This window comes from Rhamphochromis longiceps, linkage group LG12 (genome assembly GCF_057381845.1).
Source record: "Rhamphochromis longiceps isolate RC_006_pf linkage group LG12, R_longiceps_female_GT1.1, whole genome shotgun sequence".
In the NCBI taxonomy this organism is placed as follows: Eukaryota; Metazoa; Chordata; class Actinopteri; order Cichliformes; family Cichlidae; genus Rhamphochromis; species Rhamphochromis longiceps.
In genome coordinates, this window is record NC_140568.1 from 41104145 (window position 1) to 41131243 (window position 27099).

A 27099-nucleotide genomic window follows, 5' to 3' on the forward strand; every position below is an offset into this window, starting at 1 on the left:
GCAAATTGACCTGCACAAAAAAATTCAAGGAACACTTTTTAAACAGAGTACATCATCAAGTCTGATCTAGTCAGTGAAGTAGCAGAGGGGGTTGTTAATCAGTTTCAGTCGCTTTGATGTTAATGAAATCAACAGCAGGTGCACTCGAGTAGCAACAGCGAGAAGACCCGCAAAACAGGAATGGTTTTAGTGGTGGAGATTTCTGACATTTTCACTCTTCATCTTTTCTTACTTACAGTGTTACTGCTGTTAGCATGAGGTAATACTTGGACCCTACAGATCTTGTACAGATAATCCATCTCTTCCAGGATTGCAAATGTATATGTATCATCGCCAGAATCTGTCTCCCAGGGCAAGAAGATGAAAGAGATTCCAGGAGACAGAAAGCTACTCTAAGAGAGCTGGACAGGGATGTAGAAGGCCCTCAACCCATCGCAGGACTGGTATCTGCTCCATTGTGCAGGGACAGGATGAGCACTGTCAGAGTCCTGTTTCTAGGAGGTTACTGATGTGAATGTCTCTGACCAAACAATCAGAAACAGACTTCATGATGGTGGCTTGAGGTCCTGATGTCCTCCTGTGGGCCCAATACTCTCTGATTGGCACTGTGGACCCTGATTTGCATTTAATTAAGCTATCTGGCAATTAGACACTAATGATAGCACAACATAATCCCAGTGGTAATAGAAGTTAGGACATGACAGCCCTGGAGTTTAGACACTGATGCTGGTGAAGATGATGATGGAAGCTTGAATGTAGCTTCTAGCGTCATGTAGACCAGAGTGAGACAGATCTGGACCCATCTGGACACTTCACAATATTAAAAACTATATCTCCTCATCTGCAGGGTTCCTTGGGGTTTCACATACCAGAGCTTTATTGTGCATTTCACTGGAGAGACTGCCTGGCATAAGATTAGTGGTGGGTTTTACAAATACTAGATATGAAAAAATAAAGCTGCGTGGGGAGCTTTATACAGTTGGTCACATCATAAATAATAATATAGCCGGGATTAAGCACTAAAAATATAGAAACAAATTAAATAAAGCAGCAGATATGATCACCTTCATTTAAAAATCCAGTGTAAGTATGTACAGTAGAAACCCCTGAAAGGCCTAAACTTGAATATTTGATAAATCCAGCAGATGGCGCTAAAAGACCACTTTGCTTATCACACACTGTGGCCCAGTAATCCCCAGCTAATGATAGAGAGTCACAATATACAACCCGTATTACTTTGGCTGTTCTTCATGGACAAGAAAGCTGCAGCATTCTCATACATTCCTTTCAGGACCTCCAGAGCTGTGGGTTTGAAACTAAAACATTTGTGGTTGAGTGACCCATTCAGTTTGGATCAATAAGTGTATGTGTGATAAAAATTGACTTGCATGCTCCTATTTAACATATACTTTATTTATCCCCGTAGGGATTTCCTCTCTGCATTTAACCCATTCACTCAGAAAAGCAGTGAATGGGTTTGTTTTTACTATGTCTGTTTCTCATTGCTTGCAAGCATGTGATACACTGAAAGTTACTGATCAACAGTAAAAGTTTCTTTTCTTTTTTTTAACCAATATTGCATTTCACTCGTTGTATTATTATTACTCTTTTTGGATTTTAGTGGCAGTAAAATATTTTTCTATAAATCTTAGGTACACAGCACCATGATCCACCTTATGGTTTCTGTCATTTTGATTTCAGGCTTCAAGTCAGCAGCACCAGAGAATTTCTAGTAGCAGCTTCTATACTAACCTTTAACCACAATCAGCTACTTCTTGTACACACTCGTATGTCAACTACATTGCTAGCATCTGCTATGGTTTGTAAAACAGGTAATATCAAGAGTGTGTTTCCTGTCATAAACATACAATAAATGGTAAAACAATATCGTCATTTCCAGGTCTAAAAAGTGAAGCTAACATGAAGGAATGATATAGCTCATAGGTGTTTACAGTCATTAGAAAGGTTTGCATAAAAGTTGGTAAACAAAAACTAATCTAATAATTTGCTGTTTCAGTCTAATTCAATGCCAATGGACAACAGCAAAGGTCACCGCATACTGATTCAAATCCTGTATGAACAGGAAAATGATGTAAAGAGAAGAAAAACAAGGTGTACATTATCAGACATCACACTGGATTTGCATTGGACTGGACAAGGCTTGAATTTTACTAGAAGTTCACATCGATCGACCACAGCCTGGATTTTTCCAACCTGAATGCTGTCATATGTCCCAATGATTGAAGTTGTGTGGATCTTTCCATCACCATAAGTACGCCTGAGGAGTGCTGTGAATGACATCTCAACTTTTTCTTTGTGCCGAACAGTGGAAAATTTACAGGAGTGGTTTGGTGGCACGGTAAGCACCACAGAGGCAGTGTCAGTCATACTCTCTGTCACAGTGGCTCCCTTTGTAAACTGAAACTGCACCTCTGTGCTGACTTCAACAGTTCCTCTCACAGTGAATGGAATGCCAGCCTTAATGGTTGTTTTAGTCCCGAACTTGATAGAAAAGGTGAAGTCCCACCTCTGCTGCACCTCATATGTCTTTGAGAGTGTCTCTGTTTTCACTACTGGGTGACATTCATAGTTGCTCATGGTTGCTTCATGCATGACCTCAGGAGGAAATTTGAAGATTTCAGAATGATCCTTGTTGTATCTGACATTGTAAATCGTCTGGCTGATTACATTTTCACTGATGGTCAGGACCTCATAGTTGTTGTACCAATGTTCTCTTTTGTTAAAAGGCAAGTAGAAAGCCTTATCTTGAGTGGACACCTTCCCCAGTCCATAATGGTTCTTGCCCACATATATTTGCTTCCCTGGGCAGGTCCAGACTGAATTCTTCGGTACTGAACCATACGAACCAGCCTTCCACTCCAGGATCTCAAAGTTGTCTTTGTTAACCAATATTTCAAATGGAAAACCTCTCTTTTCTATTGCACTAGGATAGTAGCAATATCGACCCTTTCCGGGCGTATAAAAGCCAGCGTCACACTTGTACTTACAAATATAATCAACTCGATTAGTATAGCCATTGTAAAGTGAGACGGTATGATTAGGAAGAGAGTTGTTCCAGGTCACCCACATCAGGTTAGTGCCATTCATAGGGACAACGGAGGAAGACTGAACTTGCCTCTTCTGTCTGAAGTTATGAACACTTAGAAGTGGCAGATTTGTTAGCATCAGTCTGTTCACTGCAGTTGGAGGGATGCCACTGGAATCTGTTCATGTGGATAAAAGTGGATAATAAAAAAAGGAAAAGGACAAGCATGAAATTTTAAAATGCAAGCACACAAAAAGTAAAATGATGAAAAAATCATTAACCACCAGAGTAAAAGTAGCAGTATAAAGATTTTTGAGATTTTTATTAATTGCTTTCATTTGCATCATTTTGCTTGATGACCAGGTGCTATCAAAATACAACATATAAGAGCATCATTATACAGCATCAATAGGAAAAAAAATACATAATCATGATATATTATCATTTTACTTCTGTGTATTTCCTTATTATACTATTAAGGAAATATTATAATATTTCCTTAATATTTTACTTCTACTTTTTTCCTAAAATGTGATTGTGACAACATGTGTTGGTAACCTAACTCAATATAAGAGGGAAGGGAGGGAGGGGTTGTTTTTCTGCTCTTTTCTTGGAACGGAATTTCCTTTCCAGATGTTATCCAAGAGCTGGGCCCAACTCCAAATAAATATTTATATTCTGCTTCTGTGTTTTATAATACAAGTATATACTGCTTGGGCGTTGTGCTCTATGTCTGTTTGGCACACTATACCTATTACTTTTAAACCTGTTTGAAACAGTATGAAATTAAGTTATTAACCTTTGCTGTCAGACATTTGATTATAAGCATATAATTTACCAAATTTCTGCTGACAGTTTGTGCTTACCGTCTTTCTGCTGTGTAGTGTTCTCAATGTCATGAGAACTGGCTGAAGACAGAATTAGCAGGATCAGCAGCAACAACACTGGGAAATTTATGTGGGATATGAAAACAGGGGGGAAAATCATGTAATCAGGAGTGTATAAAATCAATAAAAGCTCTGAACCGCAAAACTATGAAGACACTGAGTCAAGAGTGTGAACTGTCTCAAGATGGGGAATTCCCTTTGAAAGAGGAGCTAAAAATATGTTTAACAAAAATCTTTACGTTTACAACCTGTTTTAAAAATGTGTAGCTTTTGTTAAAATTGGCAAACAAGCAGTGCTCACCTTGCATCTTCGGTCTGCTTTCGCTTGCTTCAACTGCCCTGTGACTTCCTTGTGATTAAGTATGTGTGCTTACTTTTCCTTTCCACTCCCTTGTAAGGAGGCCAGTGGGATAAAAATAGGATGTGAGGGAGTTCCCTGAAAATATTTTGCTGTTATATTTCTGTGATGGAACACATATTTTGGTTTACTGCTTGATATCAATACTTCACCTTTGGTGTGATTTGTGAAAATGCTGAGGGAATAGTGCCAACTCTCTGCCTTTACAGATTTTTCTTTCCTGCAGCACTGTTGGAATAAAATATACTTATACTTATAAAATATACACTGTGTTCTGTTAATCTTATGCGCTGCACAATAATGTTTAATATTTAGTATTTACTGTCATATTCCCATATATCATTGTGATGTTGTTTATTCTATTACTCTTGTTCTCTTCTGCTTGTTTTCTTTTTTCTTTCTCAACAGGTGATCCAGGTGATTGATATACACTCATAAAAATTAGTCATTGGATGAACTCAATTTGATTGATGGCAGGTTTTCCACGTAATACATTTATTTTGGTTCAACCAAATCTACATACATCATGACAATTTAATTAAATTGAGTCAGTAGAACACAATTTCTTAAACACATTTAAAAGGAAAAAAATTACATTAATAAGATGTGAAAGGTTTTGGTTGGTTCAACTCAATACAATGTCATTCATTTGAGCTAGATTTTCTTTCGAATTGAAATGATTATTTCAAGTCCAACTAAATCATAATTTTAATTACCAGAAAACTAATTTAATTATTAAAATAATGACAAAATAAATTTGTTTTTTCAACTCAGTTTTATTCACTTGAATTAAAAGCAGAAACAGAATATTTTGTGAATAAACATACATTTCACATGGTCAAATTAACCTTAACAAAATCAAAGTGCTCACAAAAAAGTGCCTTACATTTGAAATGAATATCAAATCTGAAAATCACACACCTTTGTATTACTAGGCAAGACTGAAAACAAACTGGAATTTGTAAAATCCAATTTCACGTAAGAATCATTGTATATATATTTATAGTGACACTTGCAGGTAGGTTTTCAGCAAATTCACAATGATAACCTACTAAACATTGCAATTCAAGTTACAACCATTAAACTTTTTTTGAGCTAAATTCCCACAGTCCTTTTATCCATCTATAGTAGTATAGATTAAAGGTTACATCACTCACAACAGAACAGCAGACAAAAATAGACAACTTCTATTTTTCAAAAAAAAAGGAAAAAAAAAGGTCACAGTTTGAACAAAAGAGATAAAAAGGCCAAAATCAAATTTTGTGCTGGGGTCTTGTTTGCCTAAGCAAACATCTTCAATTTCATTTGTTGCATTTGTACTGAGCCTTTGTCCATCCAGATTCATTAAAATCTTCTGACAAAACTCGAAAGTGTACTTGAGGTCATTTGGATAGCTCAGATCAAGTGCATAAATCAGTCCAAAGAGAACGATGAATGCCATGATGACACTACCGAGGTTGTTCATAACTGTAGTACCTTCAATGACAACTGCAACATCCTCTGGCTCCTGAACGCCTTCTCTTCTGATGGTGTAAATACCCATGACAGTTGCTGCAGTGGATCTCAACCATTCATCCTCAGTGGAGGTCTGAAAAACAGGATGTTTCAGGTTTAAGGGCTCTGTCACTTGGAAGGGGAAATATTATGCAAAACTCAGCTTTGTATCCTTTTGTGCTGAAACATGGGTCTCTACTGCCTCTATAAACACTCCAAACATGAATAAAACCCGTCAATCTGTTTCCTATCAATATTTTGGGTTTAGGTATTATGTACCTCCCTTTGGGAGGGGCTTGAAATAGAGGAGCAGCTCCTCAAGTGTCTATAGGTGTAGGTGTGTGTGTGTGTGTGGGCTGGGTCACTTTCCCTTATTTCATGACAATTGGGGACCTTTTGAAACAGCTTGTTTTAGGCACATTATTCCGGAAACCAGAAGATCGCTGTAACGCCAGTGACACTAGTCAGTGTCTCGATGCAGTCTGCTGGGTTCCTTATATAGAAGACTTTTTACTAATTGACATAATTAACTGAACTTCATTGGAGTGTTTACTTTATGAAGTGCCTTGAGATGACTGTTGTTGTGATATACCGCTATATAAATAAACTGAATTTAAACACTGACAGAAAGTGGATGAATGTTTTCTTCACATTTACCATGTTTATAGAGGCAGTTGATACTTTCATGGCAGCCCCAAAAAAATGAACAATTGAATTTTTACTGAATCTGTCCCCTTAAAAGGTGCTCTCCAGTACAAGTTTCAACAATGACTATTAAGAATAATACATATTTCACAATTATATTGTCTTATTTGAATATATGAGCATTTTGTGTGCGATGAACCTAACTCAAATTGAAGCTAGAAAATAAAGTGTGATAAGCGTACCAGATACTCCTTGAACAGTAGGTCTGGATCTTCATTAAAGTAGATCACCAGGCTTTTAAGAGTATGCTCCCTCTTTATGTCGATGTCATCACACTAATGCAAGGGTGGGGAAAAAAAGGGTGAAAAAAATGTAATTGATTGATTGCATTTAATTGATGGGTTTATCATTAGTACTGACCAAACTACTGATCGCCATGATATCCTTGATCTTTTGGCCCTTTGCTCCCCTCAAAAATTTGCATCAGCTTGTCTGTTAAATTGTCCAGCTGAGCCAAGAACTTCGCCTGCAGGGGTTTTGTAGTGATCTGCAGGAACTCTGCATTCACCTGGAAATAAAACATACACAAATATAATAAACTAGAAGTTTAAATACAGACTGCTGAATCAACACACTGAAAGTTGCTAAACATTTGAACCATCAGTGAAGTTTGTCAAGACCTAAACTGTTTGTAGCTGAGTTTAGGAATATAGCGCCACCTGTTGCTTTGGCATGTTCCTAGCAGCGTTTTCCTTCATTTTTGCGTTTACCTGTGGACGGGATTATTTTTTAAAACGATAACGGAAAATCTCCGTTTTCAAAAATACCTGTGTAAGTGTGGACGTAGCCGAAATCTTTTATAATAATAAATAGGTTTGAACGTGCGCATTGTGCTGCCTGCAGTTACTCTTCCGGCCACATGGTTCGCTTTTGGTAGCACCCTCAGTAAACTATGTAGTGCTTTTAAAGACACCTCAAAATGATACTTTCTACTAGAAAATGGCATTATATAATAATAAACACAGAATACCACATTATTAGATTATAAAAAAGAAAACAGTAAGAAAGAAGTTAGCTATAGGACATCATCTTTCATTGAGCACAATGGCTAGCTGCTAATAAGCTAGCACACGCTCCAAGTACTTAAAAGTTGGCAGCTACACAATTTCTCCTCTAAAACAAGGCACTTTTGAAAAGACCTGGCTATATTGTCAAAAAAAATAGTATTCAAGCAGAGAAGAGAATGGTAGCACCACCAAAAGTTCAAAAAACAACTGTTACAAGCTTCTATGATAAATAGCATTGCCATAGATTTAGCTGATAAAGAAATACACAATTGGATATATGAAAAAATAATATGTTACCTTACCTGAAGGTGTAGTTTTATCCAAAAAGTACAGAGAGGCGAAGAGCAGCTGCATTCATTTAGGTGATCCTGAAAGAGCGCAAAATTTTCAAAGAAGGCGGACCGTTGTGTAACTCAATAACTTTGTGTTCTTGTAACAAAGACTGCTTTGAGAGAAAATAATTTAGGTTCACCACACGAATAATAATTGCAGTAACGCTGGAGTGCTACATTTGCGTTGAGTGAGATTAAAAAAAATGTTTAAGCTTAAAGCCGGGCTTGAATTTATTTCTTTGAGTTTACAAATACTTAAGTGCAAAAATGTACTCCTCCTACCCCCAGTACCCCAACAAACTCATTCATTTTGTGTTCAGAATCAGCCTCTGCTGGTTTAGAATAATTTTAGGTTTATACAAAGAAAATCAAATTAATTTGGTAGTTTTTAATTACATTTATGAACAACTAACAAAATTTGTATGTGTTCTTTGAAAGAAGGACCTGAATCTGTTTTTTGAGTGTATGCTTTTTTTCTTTCCTGCCCGTTCTGTTGGTTTTTGTTTTTTGCCCTTCTCCCCCGTCCCTCTTCTCAGCTGTTTCTCTTTCCCTCTTTCTTTCTCCCCTTCTTTCCTCCAGTCAAGTCTGTCCCGTATTCAGCAAGTGAAAATAAAATAAACAATAAAAGGTGAATCAAATGGACCATTATGGCAAGGCTGGGATGGTCCATTTGGTAAAGTAAATCCGTTGGGCATCTTTCTTTGCCTTTAGACAATAATTCTGATGGCAAAAGAGCCAAACGGGACAGGCAAAAAAAAAAAAAGGAATAAAATATACAGAAATAAAGTAGTAGGAAGTCGAAGTCGAAGACAAATTCCTAAATAATTGTTTTAACAGTTTGTTTAATGCTTGGCCATTAAGCACTCTTGATGTTAAATAAATGAGGTGTAAACCAGCTGTTAGACCCTATGCTGGTGCAGCAGGTCTCAGGTTCCTCCTGGTGCACGTCAATGCAAATGTGGCAAGGATGCAGGCAGTTCCTGAAGGATCAAGGTGCTAAAACAATTGACTGGCTCCCACGCTCACCTGACATATGTTTACTAAGGTTTAAGTAATTTAGGAATGGTGATGCTATTTCCTGGAGAAATATCTGGTGAATTGATTGGACAGGTGGCAGAGAAGAGGCACAAAGAAGTCTAATAAGGAAAAATCCTCACGCTTTTGTTTCATTTGAATCATTTATGGTGACTTAAATGCAAAAGAACACCTCTACGACATTGTCGACTATGAAAACACATCTTATGTGTTATGTATATTAATGTGTAAATTAATAATTATGTTCTCTTTTTGTCCTGGTTACTTGGATGAAGAAGTCACACATTCGTGAAAAGGAAGTTTATCTTAATCTGACAACAATCCCCACAAAACCAGTAGTATCCAGACACAGTGAAAGTGCACAGTCTGCTTTATGATTCAGCCATAAAGCAGCTATATAAACCTGGAGGTGTCCCGAGGTGGACTCACCGGAGAGCGACAGTAAGGGTGAGTGCTGATCAGTACATTCATGCTCAAATTTCAAATGACAATAATCTGACATATTCAGATGTTAATTTCCTTATGAAGTGGGATATTTCTTTTTATTTTATAAATGTGTTTAAAATAAAAACCTAATCAGATGTGGCAAGAGGAACTCTACTATTTTAATATATAGTGTGGTTTTAAGAAATGCTTTAATATTACCATTTTAAGGCAATAAGTCATCAAATGTAAAGTTATTTTATACGCTATATGTGTGTTTATAACTTCCACCTGACCTATAATGGAAATAATAACATGATTGTTTTTAAAAACTATTAAAAATATACATCAAATATAGATTTATAATGCTTTAAATTTGTATTTGTTTTGTTTCACTGATGCATACTACTGTCATAAATACTGTCTCTTTTGGGTCGGTGGGATGGGGGGAAATGTAGAATAAATAGACCCAATACACCCAAAAATGTAACATAGAAGATAAACTACATATAAAGCGTTATTGTGGTGGCACAGATGTTTATTTCTTCTATATTTTGGGGGTTTTCAGTGAAAATGGAGTTCACTATGTTGGATTCTAACCTTTCAGAGTAAAGTCAAAAATAAACTGCTGTAAATTTAGTTCTTTGTCATTTAAGGTGTTTGACACTGGTGAAGATAAACATTGTAATAACTGAAACCAGCTGAAAGAAAGAAATAATATTTGAAACTGTAAAATATTATACTAATTTGTCATTTGGATAGCTGGATTGGTGGAATAATATATTCTGATGTTAAAGATTTAGTTTGTAAAAAGATCTCATAACTTAGAGGTTTTGTGTTTCACCTTCAGATGAAGCTGTCTGTGTTGTTGCTGTCGGCCCTGCTGGCTCTGTCCTCAGCCAGTCTGCAGGACATTGTGAAGAAGAGCATACAACTCAGAAAAGGTAAGCATATCATGCGTTTTATGACATATTGTATAGAGATATGGATAACAGCTTTGTAGTAGCACTTAAACCGAAGTAAACCTGAAGTGTGTTGCGTTCAACATCCAAAGATCCCCCACAAAAATGTAGTTTCTGAATATTTTGCATATTTTGTAGCTAGAATAAAAGAAAGGAAAAACAACCTTAATTCAGGATCATTCAAGTGTTAAGAGGTTAAAAAGAGATTAAAGCTTGTTGCCTGAATTGAGGTTGATGTGTTTGACACTTATCTCTTCTGTTTTATGGCATTTTTTCTTTTCTTTGTCTCTCTTATATAGTGTCCTTATTGAAACCAGAGGTGGAGGGCCGGGTCCCTGAACCAACTGGTAACACAAAGGTGTTGGGTCCTCTAAATCCTGCTGATCTGGAGCAGCAACAGGATCTGCCTTCCTCCTTCCTCTTTGGCGATAATGTCAACCTGCAGTGGCTGACCTGGGATGGATCTCTGCCCAATGGAGCCGTTTCCATCTACAACGGCTATACCGAGCGTATTGACTATGTCTGCAAGTACAAGTGTGAGGCTGGCTTTTATAACCCTAACCTGGGTCCTTACTGCCGCTACCCCTATGGTGACCGTGAGTATTACGCCCCTGAGTTTGAGATCCTGGCTAACAAGGACAACTTTGAATTCCTGGAATGGAAGGAAGGCTCCTACGGTTCACTGCCACAACATTCAGTGAGGACGTGTGCAGGAGTTGACATCTACGTTGGGAAGAACAAGTACGGTCTCGGGAAGGTTGTTCCTCAGTTTGAAGCCTTCTTCCTGCCCTGGGAAGGTGATGAGTACTGGTATAAGAACTACCAGGTCCTAGCCATCAACAGGGACGCCTACACCCAGCACATCTCTGATGTTAAGTATGGCATTGATGAGGTCACCATCTTCCAGTATCCTCCTGAGACCATGCGTATCTCTGGTATCACCAACAATGAGTGCCAGACAGTGGTGAAGACAGTCACCATCACAAAGACCTCAGAGGTGGAGACTACCTGGAACATCGGACGAGCCACGATGCTTGGTGTCACGGGCAGCATCACAGCCGAAATCCCCTTCATCGGCTCCGGGGGCATTGAGCTTGGTGCCGAGAAGACGCTGCAGTTCTCCAGGGGAACCACCGTAATCGAGACGCTCAGCCACTCCGTGTCTGTGGAGCTCACAGTCCCACCAAACCACACCTGCAAAGTCCGCATGGAGGGTCGCAAGATGAAAGCCGATATCCCCTACACGGCTCGCCTCAGCCGAACCTACCGCAACGGAGAAACCCAGTGGACCACCATCACCGGGACATACGACGGAGTCCAGATCGGAGAAGTCCGGGCAGTGGTGGACCGCTGTGAACCTGTCATAGATGCCAAGCCTTGCCCCTAAAACCTGGGAGAAGACACACTAAATCATATTTTTCTGATCTTATCTGGTGATTGTGATAATGGAAGCAAATGATATGTCACAATAAAAAATACCACTCATGCCTTTGTTGGTAAATTTATAATATCTTTCATGTGCGCAAGTGTATGAGTTTATTCAAAAATAAAGCAATTTGGCACGTTTCTCCTGTTTTCTGCATTTTGTTAAATTAGCTCATTAAAATCAATCACCAGAATGTGCCAAAAAAAGGGTATCTGGGCAAATGAGGCCAGATATGTACTCAAGCACGGTTTTCTATTTCTGCTATATCGTTTGTAAATTGGCACAATAATTGATCTACTTTCAATAAAGACATATCCCTCTATTAACCCACAGCATAGCAAACAGTACTATTTCAGATTCATTAGAAGGCATAAATAATAATTTGACTTCTGACACACAGTTCTGATGTCATGCTTCTCATTATTACAAAGCTGTAATTCTAACAGGTGAACCAAGACTACAGGTTGAGTTACACAATTGAAAAGTTTATCTTTATTTTCACTGTCAGAACTTGTGTTTTTAAAATGTTTCCTAAATTCTAAAACATTCAAATTTCTCTTTTTGGAAGAAAATATTTACCCACAGCTTTCATCTGGTCTCACTGTAGCAACCCAAGGCAGCATCAGCATGGGTTCATAGGCATAATAACTCTGTGATAGGCCCTGGGGTATATATATTTTTTTCCCTTTATATTATTCAGTTCTTGGTTAAACTTTTACTCACAATTCACATTAGTATCATAGATATTAATGTGTTTTGGTAGAAGACTGAATAAGCGGAAAAGAGACATTAATTCAGTCATTTTTTCAAGACAGCGACGCAAACTGATTTCAAACATGGGTAAGAAAATAATTTGTTGGTGTTGGACAACTACAGAAAAACTTTCTGGAAATGATGTGCTAACACATAGTAGAGTTTTTAAAAAGCGCTTTTAATTTGTTTTGTAGCACAATTCATTATCCAGTTTTGACAATGAATAAAATAATCATTTAATTTGAAACTGTAAATCACACTGAGAACATTTAGCCTCTATTGTGTGAAAATAAAATGGTGAGACAGAAAAACATCATCAGCTGTCTGACTGAATAACTGCTTGGCACGCTCACTGATATAGGCTGAATCTGAATAGCATAATATAAATGTTCTTTACAGACAGAGACTGGATGCTGAAGCAGCTGAAACTGGTGACTGTGCAGTTTAATCAGTGCAAATGACCTTTGCACAGCCTTGTTTGATACACAGTCCTCATTCAGCCCTAAATAAATAAATTGATAATAACTTTCTGTCTGAAGGACGCACAGAGATGGCCCTGACATCAGCGATTTTCAATGATAGCACTGTGTGTGGAGAACAATGTCCGTGCTGAGCGGCTTCTTCTCCAGCTGAATCTTGGCAGCCAGCGACATTATGCAACAAGGCCCGTCTTAATCACTGACCCGCTATTACAGGAGATCTAATCAACTTGTTCTCTGTCCGAGCTTATCTGAACGTACAGGATCTTTTCATCAGCGGCGAGAGAGAGGCCACAGCACTTTGGACATCATGTGATCGAGTAGATACGGCACACTAAATCCAAGCAAATTTATTTATGAGGCACTTTTAACGATCTTATTAAATAAGAGCAAGGATCAATAAGGAGTCCTGTTATCATCAGGAGCATGAGGACTTTTGTTTCCAACACTCGTGAGCTGCAGGCTTTCAGGTCAAGGTCAACCGCAGCCATCCATTCATGAGTCTTTAAGCTGACCTAAATTCTTTGCAAATTTAAGGAAAACCCTTAAATCTTGACTTCCACAGTGAAGGGAAACTGTGGCTGGCATGTTTTGGGTTCTCACGGTGACTAAAAACCAGTACAACAGATGAAAGTGCTCCTCATCTATAGGCCAAGAGGGGTTTGATGAGGAAGACAATGCTGTAAGCTAGGCTCCTCATACATCTGTTGCAGTTTTGTACACTGATAAAAAGCTTTCATCAAACACCAAATGATGGAATATCTCAGTGTCTTGATGTTATTCTAAAAAAATAATCAGTCCACAAACCCCCTCAGGAGCAGCTCTTTTTTTTGCACAGTACATTGAAAAGTTTCGCCACATACTATTAAACTGTTCCACATTATCTAAGTACCTGACCTGTCCCTATGTACACACATAGGTACGAGTGAGTTCACACAATTTTTCCAGCATTTCATCACTTCATAGAAGATATTCACAATTCATTTTGAGGGCTGAAAAAATGTAAGTTGTTAAAACAGTGCAACCAAATTAGTTTTCTCCTTGGGTATCACAATGGAAAAACAAATTCTTTCTTACTTCTTTCAAAATTATTTTACTTATAACCAATTTTCAATTCAAGTTTCAATAGCAAAACTGCACCAATTCATCATCTGCATTGTAAAGTAACAGAAACAAGCATTCGTACCCTGGATGTTTGACCTATTTTAGTTTTTCAAATCCTCTGAGCAGGCAGAAGACTTCATGACACTCACAGCCTCTGTAAGACTGTGTCCTTGAACAAGACATTAAAGCTGCCAATTGGCTGTAACTGTCAGTATGATTACACACCATATGAGTGTAACGGTATGTTGCAGAAGCTCAAACAAACTCAGTTAGTTTTCCTCCCTCCATAGAAGTTTGATTTGAAGTTTCACGTGCAGTTTTTTTCTCTTCAAATCCTTCGATAAAAACATTTTGATTCAAAGTGAGCTGCAGGACAGCAAACTGTGAACCAGACAGACGAGAAGCTTTATCTCTCCTGTTTATTGAGGGCAATAAGTCTGAAGGGAGGTTTTAAAGCTTCGCACTTACTGCAGGTAAGAGTCACTGCAGAAGGAACCTGTCAAGGTAAAAAAAAAAAACAACAAAAAAACCCAACTTCTCTATATCTGAATGAACGGCTGCTGTGGGCTTGAATTTAAGCTTGAATTTTGTTTTTTTTTATCTCTGTCTTATCTGTCATGTGAAATCAATAAACAGATCAACAAATTTCAGGTCAAAATCTTTCTTACTTTTTGGTTTTATACTCGGTATCCAGGCATGATTTCTTAAGTCTGATCTTCATTTAGTAATCTTATAAACATACAGTAATGGGACACTCAGTTTATAATTTACCGCCTTAATTACTAATTTATGTGATGCTAATCCTGCTGTGATATCCTGCAGATGTGACTTTCTTTTATTTCATTCACTTACCTAAAGTAATTTCTATACATTGTATGTAAGGGCATGTGATACTGGTACTATTTAGATTCAGAGCTGGTTCTTTTTTCATTCATTTGGTTTCATTTTTAGAGAAAGATTACTGTAATTGGGGATTTAGTTTTGATGAATTGTAGCAACCTAGCTGTGTATATATGTCCAGTCATTTATAAACACCAGTGATCTTTACATAAACAACAAAATAACAGTCTTTTCTAACAATACACTATTTAAATATATATATTTTAAAGTACACAAGCTAAGTCAGCTGTGTGTGTCAAAGGCTCATCACACACAGGCAGAATAATCAGTGTTGCATATATTATGCATACAAATGTAAAAGTTTATAAATGCATCTTATTGTATAAAGTTCTCACGTCTGTTTTCTGACTAAATATTTATATCAATAAACTAAGTCAAGTAATATAATTTTGATTGCCTCGGACATGAATAATAATTCTTTCAATGTATTCTGACTTGTCCAAAGCAGATTACTGGTAAGTATTCGTCTATATCTGTTTAATTAAAAATAAGGAAAAAAATTAATTGGATTAAAATTGACTCCTATTTTTAATAGTTTTCCATTTTTTTTCCATTGATTTAAAACTGTGTTGACCACATGAGTTTTTTAATGGTTGTTTATTTTTAGCTTTTAGAAGTGTACATTTCCATGTTGCGGCGTTCGGGCACAGTGACAATGGTCGGGCATTGTACAGCTACAAGCATTTCACCCCCATGTCATACTGTGTATGGTTGTGTGTGTGTGACAAATAAAATTTGAATTTGAATTTGATTGCCAACTGATGATGACATACTACTGCCGGTGTTTCTTTGTGTGTCCAGATGAGGTGGTGTGTTGCTGTTCTCCTGGCAGTGCTGCAGCTGTGCAGCCCGGCGCTACAGTCTGACCCGCTGCTCTACGTTTTCCAGCAGCAGGATGGGGAAGAAAAACCCAGCAGTCAGTCACATTATAATCCTACAGTTTATCACAGCACATTACTTTAATGACTACATGACTCCTCCCACTAGAAAAATAAGAACCATATCTGAGCTCCAGTTCTAATCACTTGCACCTGTGATTTCAACACTCGAACTTGCACACAGCTGAATCATCTACTTCTGTGTCAGACTGATAAAACCTGTATGTCAAGGATCATCAGTGTTCGTGAGAGCAAAGTCTGCAGTTTGAAGACTTCTAACTTTTAAAAAATGCATTGCTTAAAAATGTGTTTTAAAATTTATTTAGGTTTTTCAGGGGAGAAAAATTACACTGATAATTTAAAGTCTTAAAACTTAAATAAACTCATGTATCAAATATGACACACTGGGCATTAAGGGGGGTTAAAGCACTGAAAAGGGAGATTTTTCTGGCCACACCAACCCTACTCAGCCTTCTTGGCATATTTGGCTTTCTTTATTTTAGTTTTTTCTCATTTTGTTTCCCCCAAAATATATTCAAATGACGCATTGGTCTTTTGGCTCTGTAGAACATGTCCAACTTGCATCCGAGATGTGTAAGTCCAGTTATTCAGGCTGGGACTAAAAATAAGAGGAATGTTGGAAAAGGTTCAGAGGAAATAGCAACCAGGTTTAATCTAAGGGATTGCTTTGTAACACTTTTTCCCATCACCTCATGTATGGTGTTATGGTGCGCTCATGTAAGGTTGTGTTAAGTTTGTGAAGGTGCTGAATTTATATTAAGACCCTAACCCAATAACTGTCACTAGTGGATACACTTTCCTCCTCACGGTGCTTAAAAAACTAGGTATGAAACTACCTGATGTCAACAATGTTTCTTTCTGCTTAACACTTTGGTTGAAAGCAAGTGTCAGTCTTTCATTCAAACTCGATTCTGCTTTTTTTTTATTTTTTAAGAACATGTCTTAACAGTTTTGGTAGTAAATGTTTCAAATGAGTTGAAACTTTTGTTTGTCTAGAATAAATCCTACAGCCACTATCTTTCTATCTTGTCTTACAGAGCCATGGCTTAACCCCACCTTGGGAAATGTTGTTCCTTCCCGGGGAGCTCTCAGCCCTCCTAAAGTTGCAGAAACCTCAGAAACTGAGACGACTTCACACTCAAGCCCCATGTTTGGTGAACATGTCAACCTTAGGTGGGTCACATGGAGCGGTTCCCTCCCAAATGGCGCTGTTGCCATCTTCAACGGCTACACCGAACGTACCGACTATGTGTGCAAAGTCAACTGTGAGGCTGGTTTCTACACTCCCAGCAAAGGGAACTTCTGCCAGTACCCCTACGCTGACAAAGAATATGCATCCTCCAAGTTCGAAGTCCTGGTTAACGTGGACCACTTTGAGTTCCTGCAGTGGGTTGAAGATTCATATGGCTCTGTTCCTGAGTATGCCATCAAAACCTGTCCCAACTCAGACATATATGTGGGTAAGAATAAGTATGGTCTTGGTAAAGTGGTGACCAAACATGAAGCCTTCTTCCTCCCCTGGGAGGGGGATGAGTACTGGTACAAAAACTACCAGGTGCTTGCTATCAACAGAGACAGCTACAGCCAGCACATCTCTCATGTGGAGTATGCCATTGACCAGATGGAGCTGTTCCACCATCCTCCAGAAGCCCTGAAGCTCACTAAGGTCACCAACCTGGAGTGCAGAAATGTGGAGAAGACAGTCACACTGGAGAAGACCAGCACAGTGGAGAAGAAATGGGACATCGGCAGGGAGACCCGCAATGGCTCTGTGTCCACCATGACAGCCAAAGTTCCTATCTTTGGTCCGGGTAATGTGGAGTTGTCCAAGGAGCAGACGGTGACCTTCTCAAAGGGGACCACCATTGTGGAGTCAATCAGTCACGCTGTCTCTGTGGAGCTGCTGGTCCCACCCAATCACTCCTGCACCGTGAGGATGGATGGCAGAAAGATGAAGGCTGACATCCCTTTCACCGGCCGGCTGAGCAGGACCAACCACAACGGAGACACCCACTGGACCTACATCACTGGCACCTATGACGGCGTGAGTGTTGGCGAAATCAATGCTGTGGTGGAACGGTGTCAGCCAGTGCCTGATGCTGTCCCCTGCTCCCCAGATCAAAACTGATGATGAGTCTGCTGATGCTTTGTTTTTCAAATAAAGCGCAATCAAAATTCAAGGTGAATCGTTGTTTTGCATTCTTTAATTTTTGGAGGATTTAAAAGAATTTTGACTCATCGAGCTCCAAAGCCCTACTGCTTATTTTGATATCTACACACTAATTTTAAACATGTAGCATGCATTACATTTTGCTGTTCATCCGTTGATGAAAAGTTTCCAAAAGTTCAAGTGAAAGGGAAATTGCCAGAAATTGGGAAACTACTGTGTTCCACCACAGCCACAGCCATTAAACACAACAACAAAAAGTAGTTCTAAATAGAGAAGATGAAGTAAAATAAAGTAAAATAAAATTCAGTTTGTACATAAAAACACATTTCGATAAATGTAATCAAAACTCGTTTAAATTAAATATTTATTGAAATGTAAATAGTGTTAAAAGGTTCATTGTTTGCTATTTTCAGTCAATAGACTTCCAAATTTGTGTTTGCTGTAATAATCAAGTCGCCGAGCTAGATGGCGCTGTGTCCCCACAGAGGAGAAAAAGTCTGTCCGCCATGTTTTCTTGCTAGCGCTCGTTGAGCGGTTGGTAGCATGACAGGAGGGCAGGAAAAGGTTACTTCACATTTTAAAGACTGGTAATAATTACGGAAATTCTTATGATTAATTACAAACAGATAATAAATATCTGACAAAGTTACAGTTCATATAGTGAACCCCAGACGAAATCGATGAATTGACAGAATCGACATGAATGCCCGAACAGGTACTGTTGCTTCATGACTGTAAATACATGTGGAAACGCCTGATTTCTTATTAACTGTCAAGAGAAGACAATCGGTTCTATGAGCCGAATGAAAAAGGGCTCAGTTTTAAGTAAGTTTTGCCAGTATTTGTTAAACTTTTTCAAGAAGTTGATTAACTTTCTAATGATGCGACGACTTTTGACGAGAGTCATAAACAGAGTTCTGCTGAGCGATCCGTTTTCACCTGCGATGATAATCGAAGCGGAAATACACAATCAAGGCCGCCGAAAGATGGTAAGTGTTAAACCTCGTAATCAGCTACATACTGTCTACTACACTCCAAGTTCTCGGGCAGCTGTATGTGTTTACTGCTATAGGTTTTGTAAGCCCCTAAAACCAGTCGTCAGATCTCGCCAAACTCCATTGAAAGATCTGAGAACTTAAAATTTTTGTAGGGTTTGTCATATTGTTCATCAACTTACTACATTTTCAAAACACTTACTGAGTTACTCAAACCCCCCTTTGTAATTTGGCGTAATTGTCCTTAAAGTAATTACTGGTTAATGTGGGGATAATTTTAGAAGGAAAATGCTTTCTGAGCCAGCTTGGGTCTTTCCTTATTGTTGTATTTTTTTCTATTTTATTTTAATCAGCATATCTAACAGTTTTATTTTAAAATGATCTAAGCTGTCCTCCCCTGTGTTAACTTGTCTTTGCCTTCATAGGCTTTTGTTAAAAATGAATGAAACCTCAATAAAGACCCTACAGTGTTTGCAGTTTGTAACATTACAATGTTGTCTATAGTTGTTTTTCCTGTTAACAGAGCTGTTACTGCTGCCAGTGTATCAGTACCATCAATACAAGGCAATGGCTGTATATTCTACGTGTCCAAAACACAAAATATCTCGTGTTTCTGTTGTTGTTGTTTTTTCCCCAATTAAAAACATGATCACTGCTCAGATGAAGCGAATACCAAATGAACGAAATTTACACTCAAGTTCAGTTATATCGCTGAAGTTTGTGTTAATGAGTTTTTGGTCATTTTTAAGTCTAAATCTAGAATCTCTCTGTGTTTGCATCTAGCTCCAGTTTAAAAAAGCTTATTTACTCAGTTGCTTTTACTTTGTCTGAATATATGTGTAAATATGTATAAAAATGTAACAGTCTGCTTCCTTTGACTCAGACAGTCTTCTGTTCCTGTAGCTTCACTGCAGAGGTGTATGCCTTTAACTGTGTGTCTGCGTTTGCTTCAGGTGGTGGGGCTGGGTAATCCGGGGATGGAGGGTACCAGACACAGCGTTGGTATGACAGTACTTGGTGCTCTCGCTGCCCGGCTCGGTGTGGCAGACCGCTGGCGTGGCGACAAGTACGTGTCCGGTGAGGTCATTTTGTCAGAAGTCCAGCAAACGAATGTGGTGCTGCTTCGTCCCCGGCTGCTGATGAATGTCAATGGAGTATCAGTGGCCAAAGCAGGTGAGGTCATTTCTGTCTTTGTAAGTGATTTTCATTAAATAAATTAGGCTTTTTTTCTTTCTTATCATCAGCTGTGAAATGTGGCATGTCTCTGCACAAGCATACTGAGGTTGTTCAACCTCCGTCATCTGTCACTCAGGCAGCCAGAAACAATTCAAGCTGGAAATTTAACTCCATTGAGGTTCAACCTGTGTTATTCAGCCCTGTCACTATATCAGACTTCTGTCTATGTGATTGAAAACAATCAGTGAATTATATTATTGAATGTAAAGAAAATTTAGTCCATGAATTGGAGACTTGTACAATATTTTATGTAGAGAAGCAGCTGCTCAGTACATGCCTTGGATGGATTCTGAGAGTTCTGTCTACTCATTCCTGCTTTTATAATATCATAATTGTAGGAGCCATTTTTGTGTTGTTACCTTATGTGTAACATTTTTGTGTTTTCACAGGATGTTGTGTTTATGGGACTGTATAGACGTGTAATTAGCATCAGGTGTTGTTGGTCAGAAGAAGTGAACAGTTTGTGACCGCTGCGCTGTTGTGAGTTATGTTAAATGACGTTGGATACTAAGAGAACTGTTGAACAACAAATACAACCGATGGAATGCAATAAAGATGTTAAACAGACAAGATAAGTACGGCTCGAGTTATTGGACTAAGTCAAGTTTCATTCCTAACAGTGGCACCGCATGACCCCCACCATCGAACACCTCAGTGGCTTCAGGCGTAGGCTTAGCCTCTACAACAATAATAAAAATGTTCAATCTCACAGAAAACCAAAAAGACTCGACCACTTCACGCGGCCTTCATTGGACATCGCTTCTGCTGAGAGGAGTCTTGTGTTGATCTTCTGATTGTGTGCTCAGTTTGCTTTAGGCTGAATAAAGACTTTGACACATCTTCTTTATTTTACATGTGAGAACTTTGATTTTTATTATTCTTATTTCAGACTTTTTGACACTTTACAGGTGTACGTGATGTCTGTGTGTTTATTTTACTTGCACATTTATATGAACAGAAGGAAGCTCAGGTTCAAAGTGTTTAAGGGTTCTGTACTAGTAAAGTTTTGTTATCCTGCTATATTATTAGAAGCAACCAAACTAAGAAACTTTTTTTTTTGTATGTTTTGATTTGTTTAGCTGCCAAATATGGTGTCAAGGCTGAAGATATCCTGCTGGTCCACGATGAACTGGACAAACCTCTGGGGAAAATCGCCATCAAACATGGAGGAAGCGCCAGGTGGGTCATCCTCTATCATAGTGTTGGGTCTTGGATTGCTTCGGACTCGCCGCGATCTGTTTACATCACCAACAGTATTCATTATCTTAAGCGATGTATTGACAGTGGTGAGGGAAAGCAGTCACTAAAGTATCGTCAAGGTACATTTAACATTAACTTTAAGGCCAATAAGAACAAATATACTTCTGCGTGGAAGTGCAAGTGCGGCTTTTAAACTGCATTTGCACTCATTCGTCCAAACTTTCAGACTGGAAAGTTTCTGTCTTCATGGGGAAAAAACAACAGCAACAAGGCTCCACTATATTTTAAAGACCTGACAGTGTCTTGTCCCAGTAGAGCACTTCTCTCTCACACTGCAGGTTTACTTTAGAGCTTCCAAAAGTAGAATAGGAGGCAAAGCCTTCAGCTTTCAGGCTCTTCTTCTGTGTAATCAGCTCCAGTTCGGGTTCAGGAGACAGACAGCCTCGCTACTTTTGAAACTAGGCTGAAAACTTCACTTGAAACTTATTTTTTAATCAAACCTGGATCAGATGGAGGGATCAGGTGACCTCAAAGCATCCATTAGTGATGCTGCTATAGTCTCAGGTTGTTCAGGGACTTCCCATGATGTGCTCAGCACTTCTCTCCACCCCCTTTATTCACTCCCTGTGTGTTTATGCGTCACCACTGCAAGTCATTAACTCGAGTCTTCTTTCCTATGCAATTTGTGTTTGTCCTTATTCTCTCTATACTCTCCTTTTTTTTCCACTTCTCTTTTATCTGTTCTCTCTAATATTTTAGGGTCTTTACCTTTCACTATTAAGCAATTTGAAGCAACTGCTGTTGGGAATTGTCTTTGTGCACATAAGATTGAATTCTCAACACCTCAGTGTTCAAACTTGGAGCATGTGTGAGCTGCCTGAGCTCTGCCTGCTGTAAACCTTGGTGTCTTCCCGATGTCGAGACGAGAAGACAGAAGCAGCACAACCAGAAATAACAGCGAAGTGAGGCCTGTATTTTAAAACCAACAAACTTCTAATCAGCACACACAGCTTCTCTCTTGGGCCTTAGTCATTCTGGTTCGTCTCTTGTCTCTTTTCTTCCTCCTGCTACTATTTTTGCTCTTGATTGCGCTGTTGTGATGAAGCCTCCCCGAGCTCTTCAGACTCTTATGCCTGACTCTCATAATGTTGCAAATGGTCTGTTTTTATTAATTTTATGCCATGACGCTTGTTGTATCTCATTAACTGTTTTGTCATTTTACTTACTAACAATAAGAATGGTGTTCAGTTAACAGGCGTCCCCTCTCAGTACGTTTCTCACTGCTACTCAGAACAAGCTGGATAAAGCAGTTTAATCCTGCTTGAAAAGCTACGTTAGGCATTCCAGCCGTGTATAACCAGATGGTGATTTATGAAAATTTAATGTAATGCAAGAAACTGCAACTGGTGCATCTGGTATCCTGAAGATGGACAACAAAACCAAAGAAGAAAAGAGGTTGTCAGATTGATAAAATAAATGTCGCTTCTCCTTCCCCACAGAGGTCATAATGGAGTCCGCTCCTGTGTGGACTGTCTTCAGACTGATGTAAGTCACTGCTCTCTCTGTGTGTGTGTGTGTGTGTGTGTGTGTGTGTGTGTGTGTGTGTGTGTGTGTGTGTGTGTGTGTGTGTGTGTGTGTGTGTGTGTGTGTGTGTGTGTGTGTGTGTGTACTATCACACTGAATTCTGCTCTTTTTTTTTATTTTAATGTCAGATTTATACTGAGAAACGTTTCGTCACTCATCCAAGTGGCTTCTTCAGTCTCAGCTGACTGCAGGTTTCCCCAAACGTATAAACAGTATATTTGCATAATGACTGAAACCAGTCCACTGAGGGAACAATGGGCTGGGAGGTCAGTTAGCTGAGACTGAAGAAGTCACTTGGATGAGTGACGAAACGTTTCTCCCACTACGCTACGTCCAGATGAACAGAATCAACTTTTGGAGATTTACTTTCCTGGATGATTGAGCATGCATCAAGACGAAACTGTTAACATAGTTTGCCGGTCACTTAATATCCATATGCAAAAGTCCTGAGCCGCCCCTCATTTGTTTATACTTTGCTAGGAAAATGGGAAATAGATGTAACGATTTATTGAAACATGCAAACATACATGGAAGTGCAGTTTTTAGTTCTAGCAGGCTGGTATGACCACCATCATTCTTATTCAACACATTCTGAACTCTGTGAGCAGCTTTCTTGTAATTTACTTAAATAGTCTTCAGGAATAGTTCTCCAGGCTCTTTGGATGTTTCTGCATTTTGTTACAATCTCTGTTAAGATGATCCCACACTGCTTCAATAATGTTGAGGTCCAGGCTCTGATGAAGCCAATCCATGACTGGTAGTGCTCCACTGTGTTTTTCTATCCATGTATGCTTTTACTACACTGGCAGTGTGTTTGGGATAAGTGCATCAAGGGACAGGTGCATGCATCAAGATGTGTTTGGGATCATTTAATGCTTAAATATGAAGCCATTGCCAATCAGATGCTTTCCAGATGGTATTGCATTGTAACATTTTGCACTTCATTATGTTTATGACTTATTCCGTTTTGACATGATCCCTAACAGCACTCGCTGCTGTACCTCTTTCTCGACCTCCTCTGTACATATTGATGACAGTTTGAATCATGACGCTTCCTCAAACAGTAGATGGATCAGCTGCAGGTCTTTTCTGGATTTTTTCCCCACAGTTTCTTAGGAACCTGACTTTCAGATATCTAGAGCAGATCATCTGCTGTAGATATTATTTAGGCATGCTACTCAGCAAAAGAAAAGATATTGGTCAGGTAAAAGGACTGGACTGAAAAAGTAAAAAAAATAGGCCGTGTCCTAAGAAAAAGTTTGAAAACCCTTCTGAAAGGTGGAGAACTATTTCTCAAGCTTTAAAAATTGAGGTGTAGAGACTTTAGTATTTTACTGTAGTCAAATGCACATAGACATATACTCAACCAAATCTAAAATAGTAGCAAATAACAATTAGATGAAGATATGTGTTTACAGCTTAAAAACATGTACATTGTTTAACACCAGGATCTTTTGTCTCCTGCAGGTGATGCCTAGACTTCGGATCGGGATTGGCCGGCCGACAGGGAAAACGTCTGTGGACCGTCATGTTCTGGGCAGATTCACCACAGAGGAACAGAAACTCCTGGATTCTGTTTTGGTCCAGAGTGTGGACCTCCTCCTTTCCCAGCTTTCCCAGCAGGACTCACAACAGGACTCCCCGCTCCCCTCCTCACCAGCAGGGGGCAGACAAGCTGCACAGAAGAGAAACGAGAGGGCCCGCTCAGGCTCACCAGCTGAGGACTCTGCAGCAGCTCAGAGCTGAAGCTGAAACCTGAACTCTGTTATCACACATAGAACTGCCTCAAAGAGAAAACATGAACCACTTTATCTGTATTTATTCACTTAAAGGTGATGTTGTTACATGAAAAGTCTCAGAGAACAAGAGGAGAACCGAGAAATCTTGTTGTCTTCAGGTTTGTTCCCTACACGATGAACCAGTTTTTTTTATTCACTTCGCTGGAAAGCTGGCAGTGAAGCCAGAAGCTTGGCTCAGTCTGTGGCAGAGGACAGTCTGTCTGTGAGATATGAAAATAAATCGTTATTAAACTAAATAAATTTGATTATCTGATTTTCATGCACATTAAGAGCAGTTGAGCATTTATTTACATTAAAAACATTTAAAATCTGCAAACTATAGACTCTCTGACACCAGTACTACTATACTAATACTAATAATACCTGCCCTGACCGACTAATTCTAATAAACTCACTGACCACTTCATGAGCTTCACCGTGCTCATACAGGTCTGGACTCCCTTTTGCCTTCAGAGCTGCCTTAATTCTACCTGGCACAGATTTAACAAGCTGCTGGAAACAGTCCTCAGAGATTTTGGTCCATGTTGACACGATAGCATCACACAGATGCTGCAGATTTGTTGACTGCACATCCATGATGTGCATCTCAAAGGTGCTCTATTGGATTGAGATCTGAGATCTGTTGAAGCTGTTAAAGTACAGTAAAGCCATGATATGTTCAAGAAGTTTGAGACGATTTGAGCTTCATGGTGTGTTTTCCTGCTGGAAGAGGCCCCTCTGATCATAAAGTGATGGACGTGGTCAACAACAATAGGTGGGCTGTGGCTTTAAAGTAATCCTCAGCTGGTAATAAGGGGCCCAAAGCGTGCCAAAAAATATTTATAATATGAATATGTCCTCACAAAGATAGCCAAACTAACATGCATGTATCTGTGTGAGAGTCCTACACACAGAGTGGAGCAGGCGGTCACTATGCTGGTAATAGAAAACAATTTTGAGCCAAACCACCACCCTAATCCTACCGCACTCACTCTGATTCACAGCAGTTCACTCATAGTTGCAGACACACTGACATATCTAAAAATATTCAATTTACCTCCCACAAGTGACGCATACAATATATGAAATACTCTTCTTAATATGTGATGGGATGCTAACAACAGTTTATTATACTTTGCACTCTGCATTTGCACTTTCTTCTTGCAGTCGGTCAAAGGTCAAAGTCTCTGAGCCTTCAGTCGTGTGTTATTGATTTTTTTGTTCTTTATTTGATGATCATGTTCTTTAAGTTAGAGGCTTCCTGGGTGTTTTTTATTCATGAGCAATGTCAGTAGAAGGAGCTGAACCGCTCTAAAACAAAGACTTGTTGAAGCTCATCTTCTCTTTTTTTGTATCTGAGAGTCCACATGTGACTCTGCCCCCGACATACGGTTCTCCTCTCCAGCTCGTCCTCCCTGTTGTGGCTCTTTTGGCCAAAAACATATTGATTTCCTCTTCCGATTGTCCCACTAATTGCGCCTCTTCATCAATTATGTGTCTTTAATGAGTTGCATCCCGTCAAGAGGTGCGCTGCATTCTCACACTGCTGAGAATGCCAGAGGAAGGTTAGCGGAGGAATGGAGGGTTCGGCGGGGGAGGTGGCGTACAAAAAAAGGGCAGAAAACAGCGGAAAGAGGCTGACGAGCCGCTGAATGAGGGAAATCAATACAAAGGAGGCCAGTAGATTGCGATGGAGGGCAGAAGAAGAAAGGCAGGCGAGAAACAAAAGGGGGCAAACATTGTTTAGACCCAGATTTTTGAGGCCTTCTGTCCTGCTGTAGCTCAGAGGTACAATAGCTGTAGGGACACACTTGTGGACATGAGGGAGAAAAAGGGGGGAGCTCAAAGGAAACTTCTATGACACCCCCCAGCACACACACACACGAACACCCTTCGCCCTCCTAAACCCCCCATCTTTCTCTGCTGTGACCCCGTTGAGCCACCTTTTGCTTCCATCAGGCCACTTTCCCAGCCCTTCCTCTCTGGTCAGCTTTATGAGGCCTTACCAGCAGCTTCAGTAACTTTTCTTCTGTGTGGGTCAAAGGTCAAAAGCAGGCTGAACACCCAACCTTTAGAGAAAAAAAATAAATTTATTCAAGAACAGCCCTCAAACCCTCCCCCTGCGCTCTATTCCCTGGAATAGCAGCCCAGTGGGGGGTCTTCCCTCTAACTCTGAAGTAGCACAAAACGAGCCCTCGGACTCCGCTGGCAGTGGGAATTTAGATAATTTAGCTTATTAAGCAGAGCTATGTTAATGGTATGTATATGTTTAATCAATGATACTTTATATTTGGCCCTTTAGAACATCATTTTCCACACTTGAATA

At 39.3% G+C, this 27099-nt stretch overlaps 3 protein-coding genes and 1 pseudogene across 3 annotated transcripts; 3 read left to right on the forward strand and 1 right to left on the reverse strand.

The window, feature by feature from the left end:
* Window positions 1-1821: 1821 nt before the first annotated feature.
* On the reverse strand, window positions 1822-5834 carry LOC146657990 (natterin-3 pseudogene; annotated as a pseudogene).
* A 4303-nt stretch (window positions 5835-10137) lies between these two features.
* LOC146657991 (natterin-3-like) lies at window positions 10138-11767 on the forward strand. Its single transcript, XM_085427090.1, has 2 exons — window positions 10138-10231; window positions 10549-11767. Exons 1-2 carry the CDS (start codon window positions 10138-10140, stop codon window positions 11634-11636), a joined length of 1182 nt encoding a protein of 393 aa, XP_085283216.1. The 3' UTR covers window positions 11637-11767.
* A 3945-nt stretch (window positions 11768-15712) lies between these two features.
* LOC146657992 (natterin-3-like) lies at window positions 15713-17938 on the forward strand. The gene is made up of 2 exons (XM_085427114.1): window positions 15713-15827; window positions 16848-17938. The coding sequence occupies exons 1-2, from the start codon at window positions 15713-15715 to the stop codon at window positions 17936-17938; spliced, it is 1206 nt and encodes a 401-aa protein (XP_085283240.1).
* Window positions 17939-18488: 550 nt separating this feature from the next.
* On the forward strand, window positions 18489-25073 carry ptrh1 (peptidyl-tRNA hydrolase 1 homolog). Its single transcript, XM_085426385.1, has 5 exons — window positions 18489-18969; window positions 19929-20148; window positions 21291-21390; window positions 22911-22956; window positions 24463-25073. Exons 1-5 carry the CDS (start codon window positions 18775-18777, stop codon window positions 24739-24741), a joined length of 840 nt encoding a protein of 279 aa, XP_085282511.1. The 5' UTR covers window positions 18489-18774; the 3' UTR covers window positions 24742-25073.
* Window positions 25074-27099: the final 2026 nt, after the last annotated feature.